Raw genomic sequence first — 20,809 nt, 5'->3', positions numbered from 1 at the left:
GGCGCCTCACTCCAGGGCAGGGCATGGAAAGGTTTACAGCCCTGGGTCAGGTCCCATGATCCCAACACTTGCAAAGCCTTCTGGGAACTAACCACTGGCCTGCCCCCAGCAAACCCTCACCCCAGGGCTTGGGAGGGAAGCTGAGGCTTCTCTGTGCCTCTAGGGACTGGGAGCACACAATTCTGCAGCCCCAGAACAACCCCCCCCCCCCCCCCCGCTACTGGTGGGTGGGCAGGTTTCCCAGCAGCCTCTTAGCTTGGACGTGACAAACAGAGTAGGCACTGACACCAAAGCTCCCAAGCTCAGCGGTTTGAAGACTAAACTGTATTGACTGAGAATTTAATTGCTCCATAAAGGCTGAGTAAACATGGAGGGTCTATTGATCATGCCTCAGGCAGGCTGGGAGAGGGGAAGTGCCCGGATGCACAGGACAGCGCCAGCTAACACAGGGCTCCCCCTGACAGCCATCCTTGGAAGGGTGTCCCTTCCTCAGGGGCCTCAGCCTCTGCCGCTCACACTCTTCGGGCTGGTTAGCAGGTGGCAGACAAGAGGGGTGGAGGCACCAGGAGGTTCTGGTTAGGGCAGGAGGCTTTCTCAATGAATGTGTGCAGTCAGTGGGACATGCAGGCCACAGTATCCTTATTTTTTAACGGGGGCACATGAAAAACCCAGTACAGAGAAAAATAAAACCCCAGAAGCTTGTGCACTAACATATTGACAGTGGTTAACTCTATCTGACTGGATTCAATTTTTATTTTCTTTATGTTCCTGTATTTTCCACATATCCAACAACTAGCAAGTGTGTAACTTATAATCAGAGAAAATAAATGTTATTTAGGATTTAATGAAATGTCTCAAAGAACTTCTCCTATGCTATTCAATAAAAAACTCCTAGCAGCAGCTCTGTGCAAAGAGGTTACATTTTGGAGTTAGACCTGGGCTCACCTTCCAGCTCCAGACTGATTCTCAGTGGTCCCTCTATCAAGGTACCAAACTTCTCTCCTTCCCAGATTCCCTTATCTGTCAATGGGAGTAGCAGTATCTCACAGAATTCGGTGAGACAAAATATTGAGCGTGCTCAGTGCAACAACTCTGGCACGTCCAATAAATATTGTGTTGAATAAATGTGAGCCTCTCTTCCATCCTGGAGCAGGACAGGGTGGTTGAGAAGGAAGGACCAAATATTGGGGGTGAGTCAGTTCGTCTGCTGGGGCCCAGAATGCCACCATCCACACTCCGATCCCCTCCTCGTCCCCAAGGCTGGGGGTTGTTCTGTTTCCTCCCTAGCACCTCCTCTCTCTGACCTCCACCCCTCCAGCCTCCCGAAATTGCCCTCATAGAAGCCAGTCCTCCTCATCTTGCCTCATTGCCACCCATGGAGACAAATGGGCTAGATGCCGGGAGGCAGCTGGCCAGCACCAGGGTCGTTGTTCCAAATGTCACCGAGAGCCTGAGAGGGAGCCCGCCCCCCCCCATAAAAAGTAGGGCTGCAATTACTAGTCTATTCAATTCCCCAGAATAAAGCCTTGCCCTCAGCTAGCAGCGGGAAGGAGCTGGTAAGGGGGATGAAAGAGGCTGGCACGGCCTACTGCCCCCTGGCTGGCTCTGGGCCCAGTTCTCACCTGAGGGCCTATTACCCTAGTAAGCATAAGCTGTTGCCTAGGGATGTGTGTGCCTAAGCACAATGGAGCCCATGATAACTCTGTGCCAGCCCCATAACTGTTCCATTGTACCCAGGACACAATGCCTACCATTCAGCCTCCCCTTTGTGAGACAGCAGCTGCCAGACTTGCTCGTCCCACTTCTGGAAGCATCACCTCCTGGCAGGCTCCAGGTCCCCAGAGAGATTTCTCCTGAGCCCATCCCCCAAAGGCTGTTCTACAGGTGGCGGGGGAGGCTGTGCTAGCACACACTAACAGGCTGGAGCAACCCCCTCTTTGGAAGGAAGTGAGGATCTATCTGGGGCCCTGGGGCTCTCCCCTGGGCTGAGGGTTTGCCTCAGGCGGCAGCAGCAGCTCCTCTCTACCCGAGGATCAGCTGTGGGTGATAGGCTTACACAGATCAGCTGCCACTGCAGCCCCCAGGGCATGAGCCCAGTGGCTCATGAAAGGGATTCTTGCTCAGTCCCACAGCTTGGGGTGGGTGCAGGGAGGGGACAGGTACCCCCTCACACTTGTGCTGGCCTTGGTCACCACTGGCATCAGAGTACAGAGGAAGAGGGTGAGGGGGGTCTCTGTGGCCAGCTCTGAGGTCACACAAGAAAGGCCCCAATGACACTAGATCTGATGATTGGTTTGGATTCCTTATATTGGTGCCCTCTGTAGAGATCAACTGGCTAATTCCTAGGAATTCTCAGAGGAGCTTGAGGCTGGCTGAGCCGGTGGGAAACCAGACTGACCAGTGGGGAGGAGCCTGGCTTGTCTTGGAGGCTTGTGACCCGCCCACCCTGAGCTGGCCCTCAGCCTGTTCTCTGACCTCTACTTCCTTGTAGAGAAACTCAAGGGGTGGTGGTGGGGGCGGAGCTTGAGCTACACTGGAGGCGGGATGGATTCAGAGCTGTGAAGGAGTCACAGATAGGGTTGGGAGCAGGGATGTTGGGAGTCTGATGGGAGAAAATTTATCTCAGGATGCAATTCTCCCAAGAATCCAAGAATAGACAGATTGACTGACACATACACTGTTAGAAAACATTGAGGTAGCCTTCTTCCAGAGAAGCCGAGAAACTGTCATCAGAGAGACAGACAGACAGACAGAAACACACTCTAGGAAACTACAAACCAGACAGACAGGACAACTTGGAATACCTGGGAACGGAGACAGACAACAGCTGGACCAGCTTGGGTGCAAGCCTCCCTGCCCCACCCCGAGGGGAGGGCTGCCATAGGCAGCACTTACAAGCCCCTCCCTGAACCTTCCACCCACCTCCCTCCCTCCTTAGAGCACCTCCACCCAACCTTGGGGCCTGCCCTTCAATAGTTTCCTACCATCCCACCCCAAATCTTGGAAAACCCGATTCCCTTGGAGCCCAGGTCCCATAGGGGCAGCACCCTTCCCTGCCTCCACATACACCAGCCTCTCTCCCACCCCTTCCTACCAGGAGCCAGACTGCAGGGTGGGTCCAGCAGAAGAGTGTTAGTACATGAAAGAGTGGGAGGGGTGAGTGTGAGAGAGAGGAAGGACCAAGGAAAACTCAAGGGAAGATTTCTGTTGCTGGGGCCCCTGGCACTGACTTTGTGAGGGTGAAGTTACCCATCCTCACCAATGCCTGGTGCTCAGGGAGCAGCAATTGCCTGTCCACCGAAATGAGTTGGACTGAGGGGGTGGGAGGCAGACTACACAGCTTTCCTTGCTTCTCCTTCGCTGCCAGGGAGGACATTTTTTAGGAAGAAAACACAGCCACGTGTCTGAACAGTGACAGCTCATGGAAGGAGCCAGGGCTCCCTATCTCTTTCCTCCCAGACCACCCTCACACCACTCCACTCTCTGTCCTCTCTCCTTTCTCTCCACTTTCTCATTCTCCCATTTCTCTTCTTCCTTCCAGTTTCCAGGTGAGCCATTTCCCATTTGGAGGCATCGTGATGTCCCGCTAGATGCGGAGCTCCTTGTGTCCCGGCACAGAACGTGGCACAGAGGCCACCCAGGGCATGGCACAGGGCCTGGTCCTTCCCTTTGCCTTCCGTCCTCTAACGTGGTCGGCTGCAGGGAACACATGCCTCCTGAAGCCCCGGACTGAAGGGTCTGGAGGTGTTACTGTGGCCCCACTGCCATAGTTCCCTCCTCAGAGTCCTGCCTCATGCCCAGCCCCCTCTAACTTCTTTAAGGGAAATGAGTAGTAACACCTTCCAGGGGGTCATTTTCTGTCCTTAGCTGGACAGCCATCATCTCTGATTATCATCTAGTTATTTTCCAAGGAAGAAAGGGAACGATTATGGGATTGTTAAATCTTAAACCTGGAAGTGGCGAGCAAGGAGTCAAACACTGTAAGTGTGCATCTGGGCGTCGATACTTCCTGGCTGTGTGACTGTGGGCCAGTCCCTTGAGTCTCTGAGCTCACTCGCCTCTCAGGTAAGACAGTGGTTATAAATCTGCCTGGTCTTGTTTTCCTAAGCAGGCAAGAAGCTCAGTGAGGTTACATGTAAATGCCATTTTCTAGACAGACCAACCCCTTCATTATACTGATGTGGAAACTGAGGCCCAGGGGAGTTAAGTCACTTGCCCAAATTCATTCTGACAACAGGAGACTATACGTGGGGGAAATTTTTGGCCCAAATCGAAGGATCATGACTGAGTGAAGTAAAGAACAAGAGAAATGTGCAGAACTGTGAGACAGAAAAATTGGTGGAAAAGAGAAGGAAATGAAGTGGGATAAGGGACAGAGACTGACAGCACACACATCAAGATGAGAGGGAGCGGAAACTGATGTGGGTGGAAAAGATGGGAATGGAAGAGCAGCAGGACAGCCAGATAGATGAATGTGGGAGGAGAAAGATGAAAGCATGATGGAGAGAGAACACAGGGGAAGGAGACAGGAAGAAAGAGGGCATATGAATAACCCAAAACAAGATGAAGGAGAAAGCCTGGGACAGTGACACCAAATCTTGACTTTTCACTACTCCCCGTCCTTCCCAAGTTGTCAGCTAACTCATCAAAGGTTGAAAAATCCCTGAAATTAAAGTCAGTCATCTTGTCGTCCTTATGGAAGGAGAAAAATCAGGAAGACAAATGGAAATATTTGATTTAAGAGGAAAGATGGGCACTCTCATTGGTGAGCAACTCCTAGGTGCCAGCATCCTACTGTGCTCTGTAATTACAACCACATTCATTTCCCTTGATGTTTAAAAATGTATTTTACACGGGTCATTTAGAGGGGAGCAGTATAGGAAAGGGTATAATGACCTCAAAAGTTGGGAATGGCTCATCTGGGGTCCAGAGGAAGCAAAGAGAAATGGAAGTATGAGGAAGGAGGTAAAAACAAACAAGTAACAGCACAAGACTTAAGGAAGAGGCCAAATGGTGCAGTGGTGTGTGCTTTACTCCGAGGGGAAGGACTGTGGGGTGGGGAGGGGAGGACCATCCACCAATGACTTCCCACCTTTGGGAGGCCGGGTCTGCGCAGGAGGGCTTCTGCTCGGCATCGGCGGCTGGGCAGCAGAACTGGTGCAGCACGGTCTCATTCCTGAGGGCAGAGCAGAGGAAGAAGGTCAGAGCTCGGCCTGGACAGGCTGGGCCCAGCAGGGCTCTCTCACCCCAAGGCCTTTCTGCCCTGAAACCTTGCCCCTGTGTCACTGAGGTCGCCAGCACAGCTCCAGGGAAGGAAGTGTAGCACGGATGCTCTGCCATCGAGGCCCAATACAAATACCACCTCCTGCTTGCAGTGCCCCTGACTTCCTGCCAAGGGAACTCTTCCTACTTCTGCACCCCCATCCCCTCAGTAGGCTCCTCCAGTTGTATGAGCCATTTGTTTCCTCTGTCTTTTATCATTATCATAGTTCTTTATAACCCTGTTCCCCACTAAGGTCCGGCAAGGCAGAACTAGCCTACCCACCTGTGATGCACAGAATTGCATACAGTAAACATTTTAAAGCTGATCATATGCAAAGGAACAAAGCACTCACACAGAGATCTTAGTGTTGCCAGCTGAAAATCCAAGGTATGGTGCTTGATGGATTTGTTTGACGCGGATGGAAAAGCAATCGAGGAGCAGAGACCTGGGCTCCAGCGCCAGCTAGCCAGCTGTGTGACACCTAGTTCACCTCTTCTTGGTCTCAGTTTATTCACTGGTGAAATAAGGGAGTTGAACTAGAGAAGTGGTTCTCAACCCTGGCTGCTTATTAGAATCACCAGGGGATTTAAAATCAACCCCTGCCTGGGCCCTATCCCCAAGGACTGACTCACTTGGTCTGGCCTGGCTCGGGGGTGGGGTTGGGGGGAGGGGGGCCAGGACTTGTTATAGGTTCCCAGGTAATTCAGCCAGAATTGAGAGCAATTAGACTACCTAATTTCCAAGGTCCCTTCTGCCTCTAAAATGTTGTGATTCTAATATCCACTTTGAGCCAACTTGGGATTTAATATTGAAATTACTTTTTCATAAGTAATGCTGTGCATTGCCTTCTCTCTCTTAGCAAGCAGTCACTGTACTGGGCATTATGGAGTCAGAGAATGTCAGACCTGAAAGGGCCCCCAAAGATCACCTGAAAGGGATTTTGAAACTTCTTTAGCTTCAGGACACATTGTCCAAACCCATTCTGTACTGGAAGCTGCTAAATCTGGCTATCCTCAAGGAAGAAAATAATGTTGAAGCCCACCTTAGACAAAAATAAATTCCAGAGAGACTGCATGTTTAAATGAGAAAATAAAACAAGGGGAAATAAAGAAGGAACCTTAGGAATATAGCCTATGTGTTAAGGAGGCTTAAAACAAAACAGGAAACTGAAAAGCCAGTCAGAAAAAGATAAACATATCTGACTACACAAAATAAAAACATCTAGTATGAAGAAAGATACACTATTAAATCAAAAGAAAAATGACAGAATGGGAAAATATATTTGCAACACATGTGATAGAAAGCACGTTAATATCCTACTTTGAACTCCCACAAATTCATAGTGCAAAGACAAACCCAGTAAAAAAAAAAATGGGCAAAGGATATGAATTCCAGTTGACACAAGAGAAAATCCAAAGAGCTGGTGAATATATGGAAAGATGCTCCACCTTATAGAAAACAGGCCAATGCAAATTAAGGGAATACAGAGAAGCCATTTCCCATCCTCCAGACTGGCAAACATAAAAAATCCTCTGACCCAGCAATCCCACCTCTGGAATTTTATACCCTAGATAAGCAAGTATCAATTTATGAAGGTCTTTGTACAAAATGTTGTGACAGCCTTAATTTTACAGGACTGGGGGTGGGGGTTGAGGGGGAGAGAAATAAAACCACTAGAAATAACCCGAATCCCAATCAATCAGGGAATGGTGGCTGAGTAAACTGCGATAGCTTCATCCATACTATGGAATTATGTGCTGTATCTCTTGGCCTGGTGTGATTTCCAGAATATATGGCTAAATGAGAAATGAAAGTTGCAGAGAAATTATATAGTTTTGTAAAATAAATATTAACCTGTCTCCCCCAAATGTAAATTCTATACATTGTACTATATTCATATATGTGTGCATACATAACTAAGCTATTAACATTGGTTACCTCAGCAAGATTAGAATGGGGAAAAAAGAGTGTAGGTATAAAAAGGAAAAGGAAAAAAACAGTGTAATGTTAATTGAAAATGTTAAATATACTTATGCTATTCCTATATGTGCCGTGCCAGCACAGCCAAGGGTTCGGGGAGCCTGAGGAGGGGCGGTGAAGGATTAAAGAAAAGACAGACAAGAGAATATAGCTGGGGCTTGGCTGATATCCCATGCCTGGATGAGAACAGAGAAAAAACCCAGCCAGCAAGCTGAGGCTTTATTTTATAGTCAGAGAAAAACAAGGTAGTGGTTAATATAGTTACAATGTTCTTGTGCGTTTCACTTGTTTTGGCAGCACTTGCTGCATCTCCCACAGCCCATTAGCTACCTACAAGGAACTAGGGAGGGCTGTGAGGTTAAGCTTAATTACACTAAGAGGGCTCTGCCCTCCAAGCTGGGACTTGTTTGTGGCCCTGCCACAGGTCAGTCCAAGGCTTAACCCTATAGCCGCTCCCTACACTATAAATACATTAAAATTGAATATGTACCTGAACAAGGACTAGCAAGTGTTAGAAACCAACACAAATATTAATGTCACTTCAGAATGAAGCAGGGGCAATTTTATGTTGGATTTTTATTAATTTAATAGATTAGTGATTATAGATTATGAATAATCTATAAATTACAGATTGATATTTATTATAACTAATATAGCTTTTTTAAAAGGGCAATGAAGCAATAATTGAATTTGACCCCTCATTTTACAATTGAGAAGGCTTAGGCCTAGAGTTGGGGAAGTGATTGTCGAGAGGTATTCCCTGACCAAAGTTCAATCTTCCAGTCAACCCTACCATTCCCGCCCAGCCCAGACATTCAGGGGCAAATCAGAGCCTTTAGAGAATTGTCTTGTGATACCCCCTGAGGGCCACCTGGCATGAGAAAAGGGGGAAGGAGGAAGGAGGAGACAGGGCAGATGGGCTCAGAGGCCAAACAATGGAGGGGTAGACCCAGGTGTGTAGTTAATGCAGAGAACCTACCTCTTCACCCCAGTTCCTACCACTAAGTGCACCTCTGCCCCAGAACAGGTTCAGAAATCTGGCAAAAGCCTGTGAGACCTAGGCAGAGAGGCACAGTTTGTTCAGCACCCGCCACACTCCCATTTCAGGAAAGAGAGCGCATGCAGACACCGTCACAAGCTGTTTGATCCTGCCCATTTCTGAGAAGCATCCTCCCAGGCTGGGAGCTGCTCCTCAGACCAGGCACTGAGGCAGGCTCCAGATGGTTTTTCCAGGTCCCCAGACTCAGCTGTGTTGCCCATGCAATGGGTGACATAAGCCTGGATGTCCCCAAGTCCGTCCACACCTCAGGCTTGGGATGGCGGTGCTATTGGGGTTATACTCTCTTTTGCAGTTCATGCTAATGGGACCCCTCAGGACAGTACAGCTGAGAGGAGAAGCTTGCCTTTAGCCCTTCTCCAGTTTCTTCTCTATCCACCTCCTGTCCCATGAGCCTCCTAAGCCTGGGCGTGGAACCTCCCTTTTTGCCTTCACTTGGGGTTTCGTTCATGATGAATTATAAGTCCTATTCTGCCCACCTCTGACCAGTCTGGCCATCTCTCCTGCCCAAGGTCATGGTCAAGTGCCCTGACCTAGGCAAGTCTTAGCTTAAGTTGGCTGAATACTGCTTTTAGCCTCCCAGACTCTCCTTCCCTCCATCCTAAAGAAGAAACCTAACAAAGGGACCCAAAGAATTAATTGCCATTAAAAACAAAATTGGAGCCCTGACCAGTGTGGCTCAGTTGGTTGGAATATCATCCTGTGTACCCGAAGGTTGAGGGTTAGATTACCAGTCAGGGCACATACCTAGCTTGGAGGTCCCATCCCCAGTCAGGGTGAGTACAGGAGGCAACATTGATGTTTCTAACTGAGAAAAACATCAGACCAAACCAAATTAAGGACACTGTACAAAATATCTGACCAATACTCCTCAAAACTCAAGTTAATGAAAACCAAAAAGAGCTACAAACTGTCACAGACCAGAGAAAAGTAAGGAGACATGACAACTGTCATGTGGCACCCTGGATGCATCCTGGAACAAGAAAAGGATATTAGTGACAAAATTAATAAGAACAAATTCTAGAGTTTTGTAGATAGATAAATAGATTATAAAGGTGGGGCAGCAAAATGCTAATAATTGTATATTTTTTCTGTATTTTTATGAATTTCAAAGAGGAAGGGAGAGGGAGAGAGAGACAGAAACATCAATGATGAGAGAATATCATTGTTTGTCTGGGCACGCCGTCCCAATTGCAAATCGAGCCCACAACCCGGGCATGTGCCCTGACCTGGAATCAAACCGAGATCTTCTGGTTCATAGGTCAACGCTCAACCACTGAGCCACACTGGCAGGACTAATAATTGTATTTTACCACTTTATAATGTTTACTATATGGCACATATAATTCTAAACACTTTCCATGTATTGAGTTAATTCTCACAAAACATCCAACAAAACATTCTCATCACTATGCAGATGAGGAAAGTGAGGCATAGTGAGTTTGTGAACTGCTGATGAAATATTATACATTCAACATATGCTTCATTTCTTATGGCAACTCTTAGGGTATGTTTTATAGTCCCCCCCCTTTTTTTTTTACAATTGAGAAAACCAAGACTCAGAGGAGGTAAGTGACTTGCCCAAGGTCACACAACTGGTTAGTAGGAGAGCCTAAACCAGGGGTGGGCAAACTTTTTGACTCGAGGGTCACAATGGGTTCTTAAACTGGACCGGAGGGCCGGAACAAAAGCATGGATGGAGTGTTTGTGTGAACTAATATAAATTCAAAGTAAACATCATTACATAAAAGGGTACAGTCTTTTTTTTTTTTTTTTTTTTTAAGTTTTATTCATTTCAAACGGGCCGGATCTGGCCCGCAGGCCGTAGTTTGCCCACGGCTGGCCTAAACCCCAGTCAGGCTTTGGAATCATATAACCCTCAGTTCACCCCTGAGTATGAGACTGGGAAGGGCTTTCTCAGAGCCCCCACGTCCCACTGTTCTAGAGGCATCAACCACATTGTAGTCTGTGGAGTTCACAGCCTAAGGCTGTGGTCCTTGGGAATTCTGGAGCTGGAGGGGACCCAAGGATTTAGGCAATGGAAGAGCCCCTCTGAAGAAGGAACACGACCCATTCTGAGTTCTTGGCTCTTGAAATTCCGAAGGAGGGAAGTTTGTGGTATCCAGGCCAAAAGCTTGTTTCTTGGATTCTTAATTCCAGGGCCCACGCCTTTAGGCAGAATCCAGTCCTTCCTGGTTTTATTGATCTCAAGTGCCCCAAACTGATGAGTATTGAGGGATAGCTGGACTGTGGGCGGATGTGGTGAAACCTAAATGTGGGGCAGCCCAGACCCACAAAGAGGAAAGTGATGTGTGTTCTACCCCTGGCTATGCTGGGGGTGGGGCTGGGGAGGAGAGGAGTAAAGCGAGAAGCAGCTGGCTAAGGGAACTTCAGGCATCACCCAAGTAAGATGGGGTTAAGGGTCCTCAGAAGGCATTGTGGACCTGAAGGCAGAGGGGAACCTCGGGCTCAGCTAGAAAAGGACCCTTTTTCTTAATTAGGAAGCTGGAAAGAGAGTGGTGGTGCTGCGGAGACCTGCAGGGCCAGGTAGTGGTGGAAGGGGAAGAAAACAGTGCTGCAAGGAGCTGATTACAGCTTGCCAGGGACAGTCGGAAACTATGGGGGCTGCACACCTATAACTCCTACATCTATATTTAGTCTGAGGCTCAGGATTCCACTGCAAGGCCATGAGAACAGTTGAGTCGTTTAGAGGAACTGATGATGTGTGCAGTCCTGCCTGGGTGAAGCTGGCAGAGGGATGGAGAAGGGAATTCCCTGGAGGAGAATCAAGGAGGAAAAGCCAGGGACCTAGTGAGGCAACTTTGAATGAAAAACAACAACAAACCCTCCCCTTCACCAAGTAGAAGAAGGCAGATCAACCCCCAGTCTTTGAAAGGAAGCAGTCAGGGAATGTCTCTACAGGCGCTGTCTTGAACTCCAGTAAAAGGGAGAAACCTAAAATCATTTCCAGTCACTTCCCCACCCCCATTCATCCTGGTACCACCATCACTAGTGCTGGGAGAGCCTGAAGACTGAGTTCCTTTTCCCCCCACTTTCTCTTAATTTTTTCACCTCCTCAAAGAAGCCTTCTCTAGCTAAACATGATGAATAGGAGGAAAAGATACCCTCATTTCCTCAGAAATCACTGCTATTACAGGGGGTGGGTGAAGGTGGGGGGAGAGGGTAAATCTACAAAACAACTTTGAAAAACAAGAACAACTTGTAGGACACACTGTGTGCTTTCAAGATTTACAATGAAGCTACCAAAATTAAGACATTTTGGTGTTGGCATAAGGACAGACATGCAGAGTGATTGAATCAAATAGAGGGGCTGGAAATAGAAAATAAAAAAAAAACTTCTATTGGTTCTTGGTAAAAGTACCAAGATAATTGAAAGGAAAATGATAACCTTTTTAACAGATAGTGCTGAAACAATTGGGTCTCCATGGGGGAAAAAAAAGTACTTTAACCCATGCCTTGCCCCATGTATAAAAATTAATACAAAATAGATTATAGATTTAAAAAAATAACAGATAACCCAGCTGGTGTGGCTCAGTGGTTGAGCATCAACCTATGAAACAGGAGGTCATGGTTGGATTCCCCAATTCCCTGGCAGATCGGGTTCAAACCCCAGTAGGAGGTGTGCAGGAGAGGCAGCCCATCAATGATTCTCTCTCCTCATTGATGTTTGTATCTCTTTCCTTCTCCCTTCCTCTCTCTAAAATCAACAAAAAACCAACCATACAGATAAAATTATAAAACTGCTAAAAAAAAATCCCCATGTAATAAAATCTGGGACTTTTTAATATGCAGAGATTTCCTAGGTAGGAAATGAAAAACACAAACCATAAAAGAAAAAATCCATAAATTAGACTTCATCAAAAATTTAAAAAATTTTCTTCTTGAAAGACACTATTAAGAAAAATAAATAATTCTTTTTAAATTTCATTTTTCAATTATTGTTGACATTTACTATTATTTTACACTAGAGGTTCAGGGTCTCTTAGCCTGGCCTGCACCCTCTCACAATCCAGGGCCCCTCGGGGGATGTTGGACTGCCAGTTTCAGCCTGATCCCTGAAGGCCAGGTTGAGGGACCCCACTGGTGCACGAATCCATGCACTGGGCCTCTAGGATGCATATAAGATCTTTGGTTAATCTCTTCCTGCCCTCCTCCCTCCCCCCTTGCCCCTGAGATTCATCAGTCTGTTCCATGTTTCCATGCCTGTGCATTGAGCATCTGACCCCTGGTGGTCAGTGCACATCATAGCTACCAGCCAAATGGTCGAATGGTCACTTAGGCTTTTATATCTATAGATGACCTAAAGACTCAAGTAAACATTTCTCCAAAGAAGACATACACATGATCAACGGGTATATGAAAATATGCTCAAAGTCACTGCTCATCAGGGCAATGCAAATCAAAACCACAATGAGATATTACCTCATATCTATTAGGATGACTATTATGAAAATAAACAAATAAAAGACAACAAGTGTTGGCAAGGATGTGGAGAAATTGGAACCCTTGTACACTGTTGCTGGGAATGCAAAGTGGTGCTATGGAAAACAGTATGATGGTTCCTCAAAAATTAAAAATAGAACTACCATATGATCCAGAAATCCCATATCTGAGTATTTATTTAAAAGAACTGAAATCAGGGTCTCGAAAAGATATTAGCATCCCAGGATCATTGCACCACTGTTCACAATAGCCAAGATTCACAAACAACCTAAATGTCCATTGATGGATGAATTAATTTTAAAAAAGTATATGCATTCAATAGAATATTATTCAGCCTTAAAAACGGAAATTCTCCAATATGTCATCATATGGATAAAATTTGAAGACATACTAAGCAAAATAAACCAGTCACAGAAGGACAAATACTACATTATCCTACTGATATGAAGTATCTAAAATAGTCATACTCATAGAATCAAAGACTAGTATGCCGGTTACCAGGGGCTAGGGGAGAGGGGAAAATGGGAAACTGCTAATCAATGGGCATAAACTTTCAGCTATGGAAGACGAAGTTCTCGAGATCTTCTGTACAACATTGTATCTGTAGTTAACAATACTGTATTGTACACTTAAAGTTTGTTAAGAGGGAAGATCTTGTGTTAAGTGTTCCTACCACAATAAAATAAAATAAAATTAAGAAGTTAAACATCAGTGCTTTGGTTTGAATATTTGTTTCTTGAGTTGTATGACTGAAATGAGTGGTTCCCACCTTGTGAGCACCTGAGCCCTGCCAGGAGAGTAGGAGTGAGAGGTAGCTGGTTCTGAGTTAATACAAGGAGTGCACAAACATTTATGCACACCAAGCATTGTCTATAAATTAGTGATATATCCATAAGGATTTTGTATTCTAAATGGATGAAGAAGAATTAGTATCAACAAAATAAAGATTGATGTTATAAAACAACATTAATTGGTAAATGGATAAAATTGTAGTACATCTATACAATAGAATACTAGTGAGCAATAAAAAGGGATGAGCTACACATGCATGAATCAACATGGATGAATTTCAAAAGCGTTATACTAAGTGAAGGAAGCTAGACACAAAAGTCTACACACTGTATGATTCCATTTAGAGAACATTCTAAAATAGAAAAAAACTATAGTGATAGAAAGCAGATCAGTTTTATTGGTATAAGGGAGGGTCAAACTACAAAAGGGAAGAAGGGTCATTTGGGGTGATGGAAAGTTTCTATCACTTGATTGAGATCATGGTTACACAACTGTAGACATTAGTCAAAACTTATCAAATTATACACTTAAAATGGGTAAATTTTATTATATATAACTAGAGGCCCGGTGCATGAAAATTCATGCACTGGAGGGGGTGGTCCCTCAGCCCAGCCTGCCCCCTCTCATAGTCTGGGAGCCCTCAGGGGCGTGAGGTGACCCAGTGATCAGGGGAAGGCAAAGCCCCCGTCACACCTCTGCTGCTGCCATTGCCAGCAGTGCAAGCCTCAGCCAGCCCTGGTTACTTGAGCCTCAGGCAGCCCTGGGCACCTGGGCAGCCGCCACCTGAGGCCTCAGGTGGCCCTGTGTGGATGGGGGTCTGAGGGTGGGTCAGGGTGCACTGTGTGCCTGCCACCCCTTCTCCCCCCCCTCCATGGCAGGGCTGAAAGGACTGGGGACTCTGGTGGGGTTGAGGGGACTGGGCGCTGCCATTTTGTGATGGTGTGACAGTCAATTTGAATATTCCCTCTTTATTAGATAGGATTGTATCTTAATATAACTGACATTTTTAAAAGACAAAAATCTTTTTCTTCCCCTTCTCAATTCTTGATACTCCAGGAGGCTTTAGAATAATCTCTTTCCTAACTTCCCTCCTCCCATTTCTCCCCAGATCACCTAATTATTAACCCCCCTCCAAGCAGCCGGGGAAAACACTGTATTTTCCCTTCCTTCCAACTGCTAGATCGGATTTTCAGAGACCAGATGGCTTATAACTGAGCCAAAGGAGTCCAGGAGGCCAGAAACTAGGACAATGAGAAAATCAGGGGTTGGGATGGTTGAATGGGAAAAATGTGGACCAGGCCCTGGAAGTGCAGTAGTAACAGTGCTGAGGAGATGGGGACCCCGCCCCACTCCACCACTGCTGGCCCTCAGGAGTGTTGGGTCAGTCTTGGTAAATGGGGCTCTTATTCCTGCCTGGTTTCTTTCACTGAGCTGTGGGGACTCAGTAAGACTTTGAATGTGAAACTGCTTTGGGAGAAACATAATCAACCTTGCATAGATGCAAAATCTTATCATGACTATAACTGATATTATTAGTCTTTGCCACCATGGAACTCAGCAGAGACCTCCCAGGATGTCATCTTGAAGTCCTTCTCTCTAGTCCCCACCCCCTCCTCCAGGCAGGCCTGGGATCTGTGAGGGTAGATTTCCTTTGCTCATTGGTAGAATCTGCCACTGCACGGTCTTCCACGGAAAGTTTTGGAAAGACCTTAACAAGGCTGGTGATTACAGCTGTTCCAGCAACCTGGAGCAAAAGGTAACAGAAAATATCATCCTGGTGGTATCCAGGTCTGGGAGGACAACCCGGCTCAGTGTTCATTGTTCAGTCCTGACAAAGTCTGAAATCTCCGTGGGGACCTCGCACGCACCTGGATTTGCTTCTTTCATTCTCTGCTCACTTTCTTTTGGGAGAGTTTTATAGGTCACCTAGTCCATGCCCCCAAGGAATAGAAGGTTACAGACTCCTAGAGAGAGTTCCTGCCTCTCCTTTCCAGAGAGCCTTTCCCTGAAAACACGCTGCAGGCTCTTCAGATGTTCATATGAAGAGAAGGCCTTTGGTCTTGTGGTACCCAGTGTTTCTCTCCTGTGTTCTCAGGAGCCCCACCACCCCAGGGGCGGCCCCAGGGGACACTCTGAGATTAGAGGAAAGTGGAGAGGGAGGGCAGGGCATAGAACCTTATACCACAACCCACGCAGCTCTGATTTGGTCTGTTTTACCTACTAGGGATGCCCCTTAGGTTTAACTTGGGGATAAAAGTTTCCTTGTTGTTTTTTGTTTTTTTGTTTAAAAACAACAACAACAACAACAAAACAGCTGGGAAAGGATTCTTCTAACCCAAAGCCCTGCTACTGCAGCTACTGCAGCTACTGCAGCTCCCTAGATCTCAGCCAATCACAGCTTCTCTAGGGGAGGAGCTGCTGGCCACCCTTTGGGTAGTGGTGCCTTGCCCTCTCTTTCTCATTGCCTGGAGGAAGACCCCTTAGGTACTCCTACCTAACTCCTCTGTACAAATTCTGCCTTGGTTTCCTTGTCTGTAAAATGGGGTTAGTAACAGAACTTTACAGTATTGTTTTGAGGATGAAATGAGTTAAAACATGTAAAGCACTTAATAGAACTTGGCACATAGTAAATGCTTAATAAATGTCAGCTGTTATTCATATCTTATTTCTGCCAGTCTTGCCTCTGTCCCTTTGATCTCAGGGAAGAGGTGTTCCCTCTTCTCCAAGCCCCATCCAGTCTCTCCTGCTCTTCGTCCTTTGTCCCCTACTGTCTTCAGTGCTGTCATTCTCCTAGGCCTTTTCTCTTTAGCATATAAATATGCTCAGATCTCTCATCCTAAACTACTGTTTTTCCCTACAGCTCTTCCCTTCGTTCTTCAACCAGCCTTTCAGGAAGAGCTGTCTGTGTCCAGGGATTTCTTTCATCTCAATCTCCTGCCAACTTGCTGGCATACAGTTCTTCCCCCAGAACTCTCACTGGGGAGGTCCCCAAGGATCTAGTTGCCCAACCCAGTGGGATTTGTCAGTTCCTATTTGACTTTTCTTAGTTATTGATTGGCCAAATCTTCCTTCTTGTAACCCTCCTCCCTTGACTTCCAGAGAAGTGCTCTGCCTGCTCCTCCTGTTTTCATGGTGAGGAGGAAATCAGCCACCGCGCTGAGAGGAGCCCAAACAAGTCCACAGAGAGGTCCATGTGGAAGGAACAGACAACCACCACCAGCTCACCAGCCATTTGCTGACGATCCTGAAGACGAATCTTCCAGCCTTAGTCAAGCCTCTCCAACTGATGCCACGTGGGCAGAAAAGAACTGTCCCTAACAAGCAGATTTCTAAGCAAAACAGATACTTACTGATGTATAAGTTCCGGGATGGTTGGAAGACACTAAGTTGGGGTGCTTTATTATGCATCTCATAGTGGATGATAGTTGTGGGCCTGTCTCCCCATCTAGACTATAAGCTGCTTCAGGGAGAGACATCTCTGCATCAGATATTGATTGACACCTATTAGCCCTGTGAGGTAGGTATCAATGTTGCCATTATTCCCTTTTTACAGATAAGAAAATTGAGGCTGAGGGAAAGGAAGTGGCTCTATTCAAACTGCAAACAGTGGGCCCCATCCCTTTTTCACAATTCCTTAAGAAGGCGCCAAGGCACCCTTTCCCCACAGAAAGGATCATCTCTCCTCCTTAGTGTCTCCACACAGAGCTCAGAAGACAATGAACACTCCATAATTGCTTGCTTGTCCAATGGTTTACTGAGCACACTTACTGTCTACCAGGAACTTGACATACAGCAACTATAACACAAGAGTTACATTTTACAGATGAGTAGTGAAATTTAGTAACACGGTCAAAGGCACACTGCTAAGTAGAGGCTGAGGTAGGAATTGAACCCAGGCCTGGTCCCAGCTCCCACATTATTCTACCCCCACAGAAGAGGCTCTGGTGTGCAGTGGGCAAAATAGGAGGCCTGGGTTCAAATTTCTAGAGAGATCTAGCTGTGCGGTTTGGGGCTGGTCACTTGAGCTCTCTGAGCCTATTCCCTTCCCTATGAAGTCCACTACCTCACGGCGCTGCTTTGAGTGTCGTAAGAGGTAACTGGCATGAAACTCTGGGTGATGCAGAGTGCAGGCAGCATGGGGTTGCTGGTTGTTACTGCAATGGCCCATCCCATGGACCACCACCATGTCCATTTTTAAATCAGATTGTTTATTCTTGCTAGTGAGTTGTCTGAGTTCTTTATATATTTTGGATATTAACCCCTTATCACATATATGATTTGCAAATATTTTCTTCCATTCCATCAGTTGCCCTTTCATTTTGTTGATGGTTTCCTTTGCTGTGCAGGAGCTTTTTAGTTTGATGTAGTCCCACTTGTTGATTTTTGCTTTTGTGGCCTATTGCATTCCTTATCACATTCACCACAGTGGTGGGCACACAGTGCTGTCTCTTCCTTCCGTTACAGCACCTCACCATTTATACAGCATTTTCTCACACAGCTTCTTTTCATCTTTGTACCACTTGTGAGTTACACCTAGGTACTCCCCTTTGCAGAGATGTGGCCTCGTTTTCCAGTGGCCACACAGGGGGAACAGTATTGCATTGAGGTCCTCTGGTCCTAGGAGTGCTCCATCATGGAGCAGTGAGGGAGGAACAAATACTGGAAGGAGGACATTCATCAGGCTCTTTCTCAAACCATAGGAGGTAGCTCAGCTCCACAGGAAGCTGGCAGGTTATAGGTTTGGCCACTGGGATGGCTCTGAAATCTTAGACAGATTATCTGACCTTCTTCAGCCTCAGTTTCCCCAGCTGTAAAGGGGAGGTCATAAAAGAAACAGTCTCATAGGGTTGCTGTGAAGGTCCAACAAGATAATCCATACTTGCTTAGTGTACAATGCTTAGTACATAGCAGGGCAACATAGAACATCTGGAACATGCACTGGTGTTTAAAGGAAGTCCAGTGTTTAAAGCCCAGTTTTAGTTAACAGCTTGGTCTGCCTGAGCCTCAGTTTTCTTACCTGTAAAACAGGGTACTGTTAGCATTTACTTCCAAGTGTGATTGAGGATTAAATGAGCAGATTTATCTAAAGTGCTTAGAACTGTGCCAGGCCCAGTTAGTCCGCCCCTGCTGCTCCTAGACCCGGAGTCCCTCGCCCTCAGCCCTGGAGGTGAGTACTCAAAAGCCTCACAACAATGCTGTGCGATGGCACAGCTTCCATCTATATTTGAATTTTATGATTAGGAAACAGGCTAAAGTGGATGGAAGCCTCAGTCAGAGATCCCTGGCTGCCTCAATCTCCAAATCTCCCAATTTTGCCCACTCTTCAGGGCCTGGCCGAAGACATTTCCCCTGCAAAGTCTTCCCTCGCTCATAACATGTCCACCCCTCCTGCCCCTGCCCCTGCCCTTGCCCAGGCTGGAAGCACACACCTCCGGATTCCCACAGCACACAGCAGCCTCCCTGCAACACGCACAGGCTAAAACATCATATTGCCAATGTCTATATGCATTTGCACCTCCCTATTCTAGAGTGAGCTTTCCAGCTCAGAGCCAGCACTGTGACCAATGCATGTCGAAGTACATCCAGTACAGATGTAGCCTGGCTCGTGGTAGTAGATGCCATTTATCAACTCAATGCATGAGTCTTTATTTCTGAGGATTCTGGAGAGAAATGGTGATTAAACATGCACATGCATGAAACAGGCACATGCATGGAAAAAGCCCAAGTATGTTACCACAGAGACACCATCATCATACGTGCAAAGCAGTGTGCAAGCCCTTTCCATACATTCCCTCATTTTAATCCTCATTTTACAGATGAAGAAACTCAGAGAAACCAAGAGACTTGCTTAATATCACACAGCTTTGGTTGGCATCAACCTGGCCATCTTGGGGAAGCTTAACTCAGACCAGGAAACTGAGCCTGTAACTTGAGTGGGTCAGGAGGCCCAGAGCTCCTCCTCTCTACACTCACCACCCCAGCCCAGCCCTAGAGCTGCCAGGCTTCCTCAGTCCTCACACTGCATGCTGCCCTCTCCCCTTCTTGCCCAGGGGGTGGCACTGTCAGCAACCTCAGAGCCTTTTAGCTGCCTAGCTCAAGCCTATTTGTGCAAAGTCCAACACCTTTGTAGGCAGCCAGGAGGGTGCCGGCACCAGGCAGGGGTGGCTCAGCGTGAATGACAGGACTGGAGCTTGGCTGCACTTTGCCAGCTTCCTTCACAAGAGATCTCTTTATTACCTGGCAGGCGGGTACCTGGCTGCTGGGCAAAGCCAGCTTGAGAGGACAGATCAAGGCCATCTGGCCCATGCAGCCTCAGAGGCTGCTTCACACTGTGGCCTACCTCAGGATGCCAGAGGAGGCGCCCACATGGCATCACTCCCACACCCTTAATCAATCGTGAGCATGCATTGCATTTCCAGGAATAGTGAAGATAAGTTGCGATCAATAATAATGACTGCATTTGTGCAGTAGTTCTGATTTATGGAAAATGGTAGTAATATTATTATATATTATAGTAATTAATGTTAATATTAATTCCACTTGACTTGAGCAAGGTTTGATGACCTCCTGAGAACCCATAGCTGAGACTTTAGCCCATGCCCTTCCTTGCTGTGCGCTGCCCCCAGCACCTACTCTCACTACGCCACTCAAGCCCACAGCAGGCATCTGCATGTGAGGTGGCCACTGGGCTGTGAATGGAAGAGGCTTGATCTTGCCTTCCATAGCACAGGCAGACTCTTGGAGTTAAACAAAAACATAAAACCTCATCCAGCCAATCCCCAATATCACAGCTTCAACCAACCTCCTAGCCACCTGCTCATGTGTACCCACCCAACTCACATACCTGCAGAAATATCTCTTACTTCTGGTAAACCAGCTACATGCTAACATGCAACATGCTTTTTATACCTGCTTGATGTGCAAATATTAATACACATAAACATATACACATGCTTCTTGGTGTACACACACATACACACTCCTTAATATGCACACCTCACTTCATGAACACATCCAGAGCTCTCATAAAAATGCACATAAGTCCTGAATATATACTTGTCCCTTGGTATCTGGAGGAGATTGGTTCCAGAACCCCCCACAGATACCAAAATCTGCAGATGCTCAAGTCTCATATATATGTAGTATCCTATATAACAAAGAGGTAATATGCAAATTAACCCTCACGCCCTTGACCAGGCTAGCAGGGGGGTTAGTGAGGGGCAACCAAACGACTGAACAAGCAGGCTGCGTGG

General features: G+C 46.7%; 1 protein-coding gene across 5 annotated transcripts in view; it reads right to left on the bottom strand.

Annotated features, from left to right (window-relative positions):
• Positions 1–20,809, bottom strand: part of IQSEC3 (IQ motif and Sec7 domain ArfGEF 3) — a 102,701-nt gene that overhangs the window by 62,845 nt on the left and 19,047 nt on the right. For all 5 annotated transcript variants that reach the window (XR_009451285.1, XM_059683900.1, XM_059683901.1 and 2 more), the window contains exon 2: positions 5,093–5,176. Coding sequence is in view for 3 of the 5 variants with exons in the window: in XM_059683900.1 (XP_059539883.1) it covers positions 5,093–5,176 (84 nt within the window). In the remaining 2 variants the exon portion in view is untranslated. The remainder of the gene's footprint in view (positions 1–5,092; positions 5,177–20,809) is intronic.

Source organism: Myotis daubentonii, chromosome 2, assembly GCF_963259705.1.
Source record: "Myotis daubentonii chromosome 2, mMyoDau2.1, whole genome shotgun sequence".
In the NCBI taxonomy this organism is placed as follows: Eukaryota; Metazoa; Chordata; class Mammalia; order Chiroptera; family Vespertilionidae; genus Myotis; species Myotis daubentonii.
The sequence above is the reverse complement of the archived record's forward strand: the minus strand, read 5'-3'. Positions and strand labels throughout refer to the sequence as shown.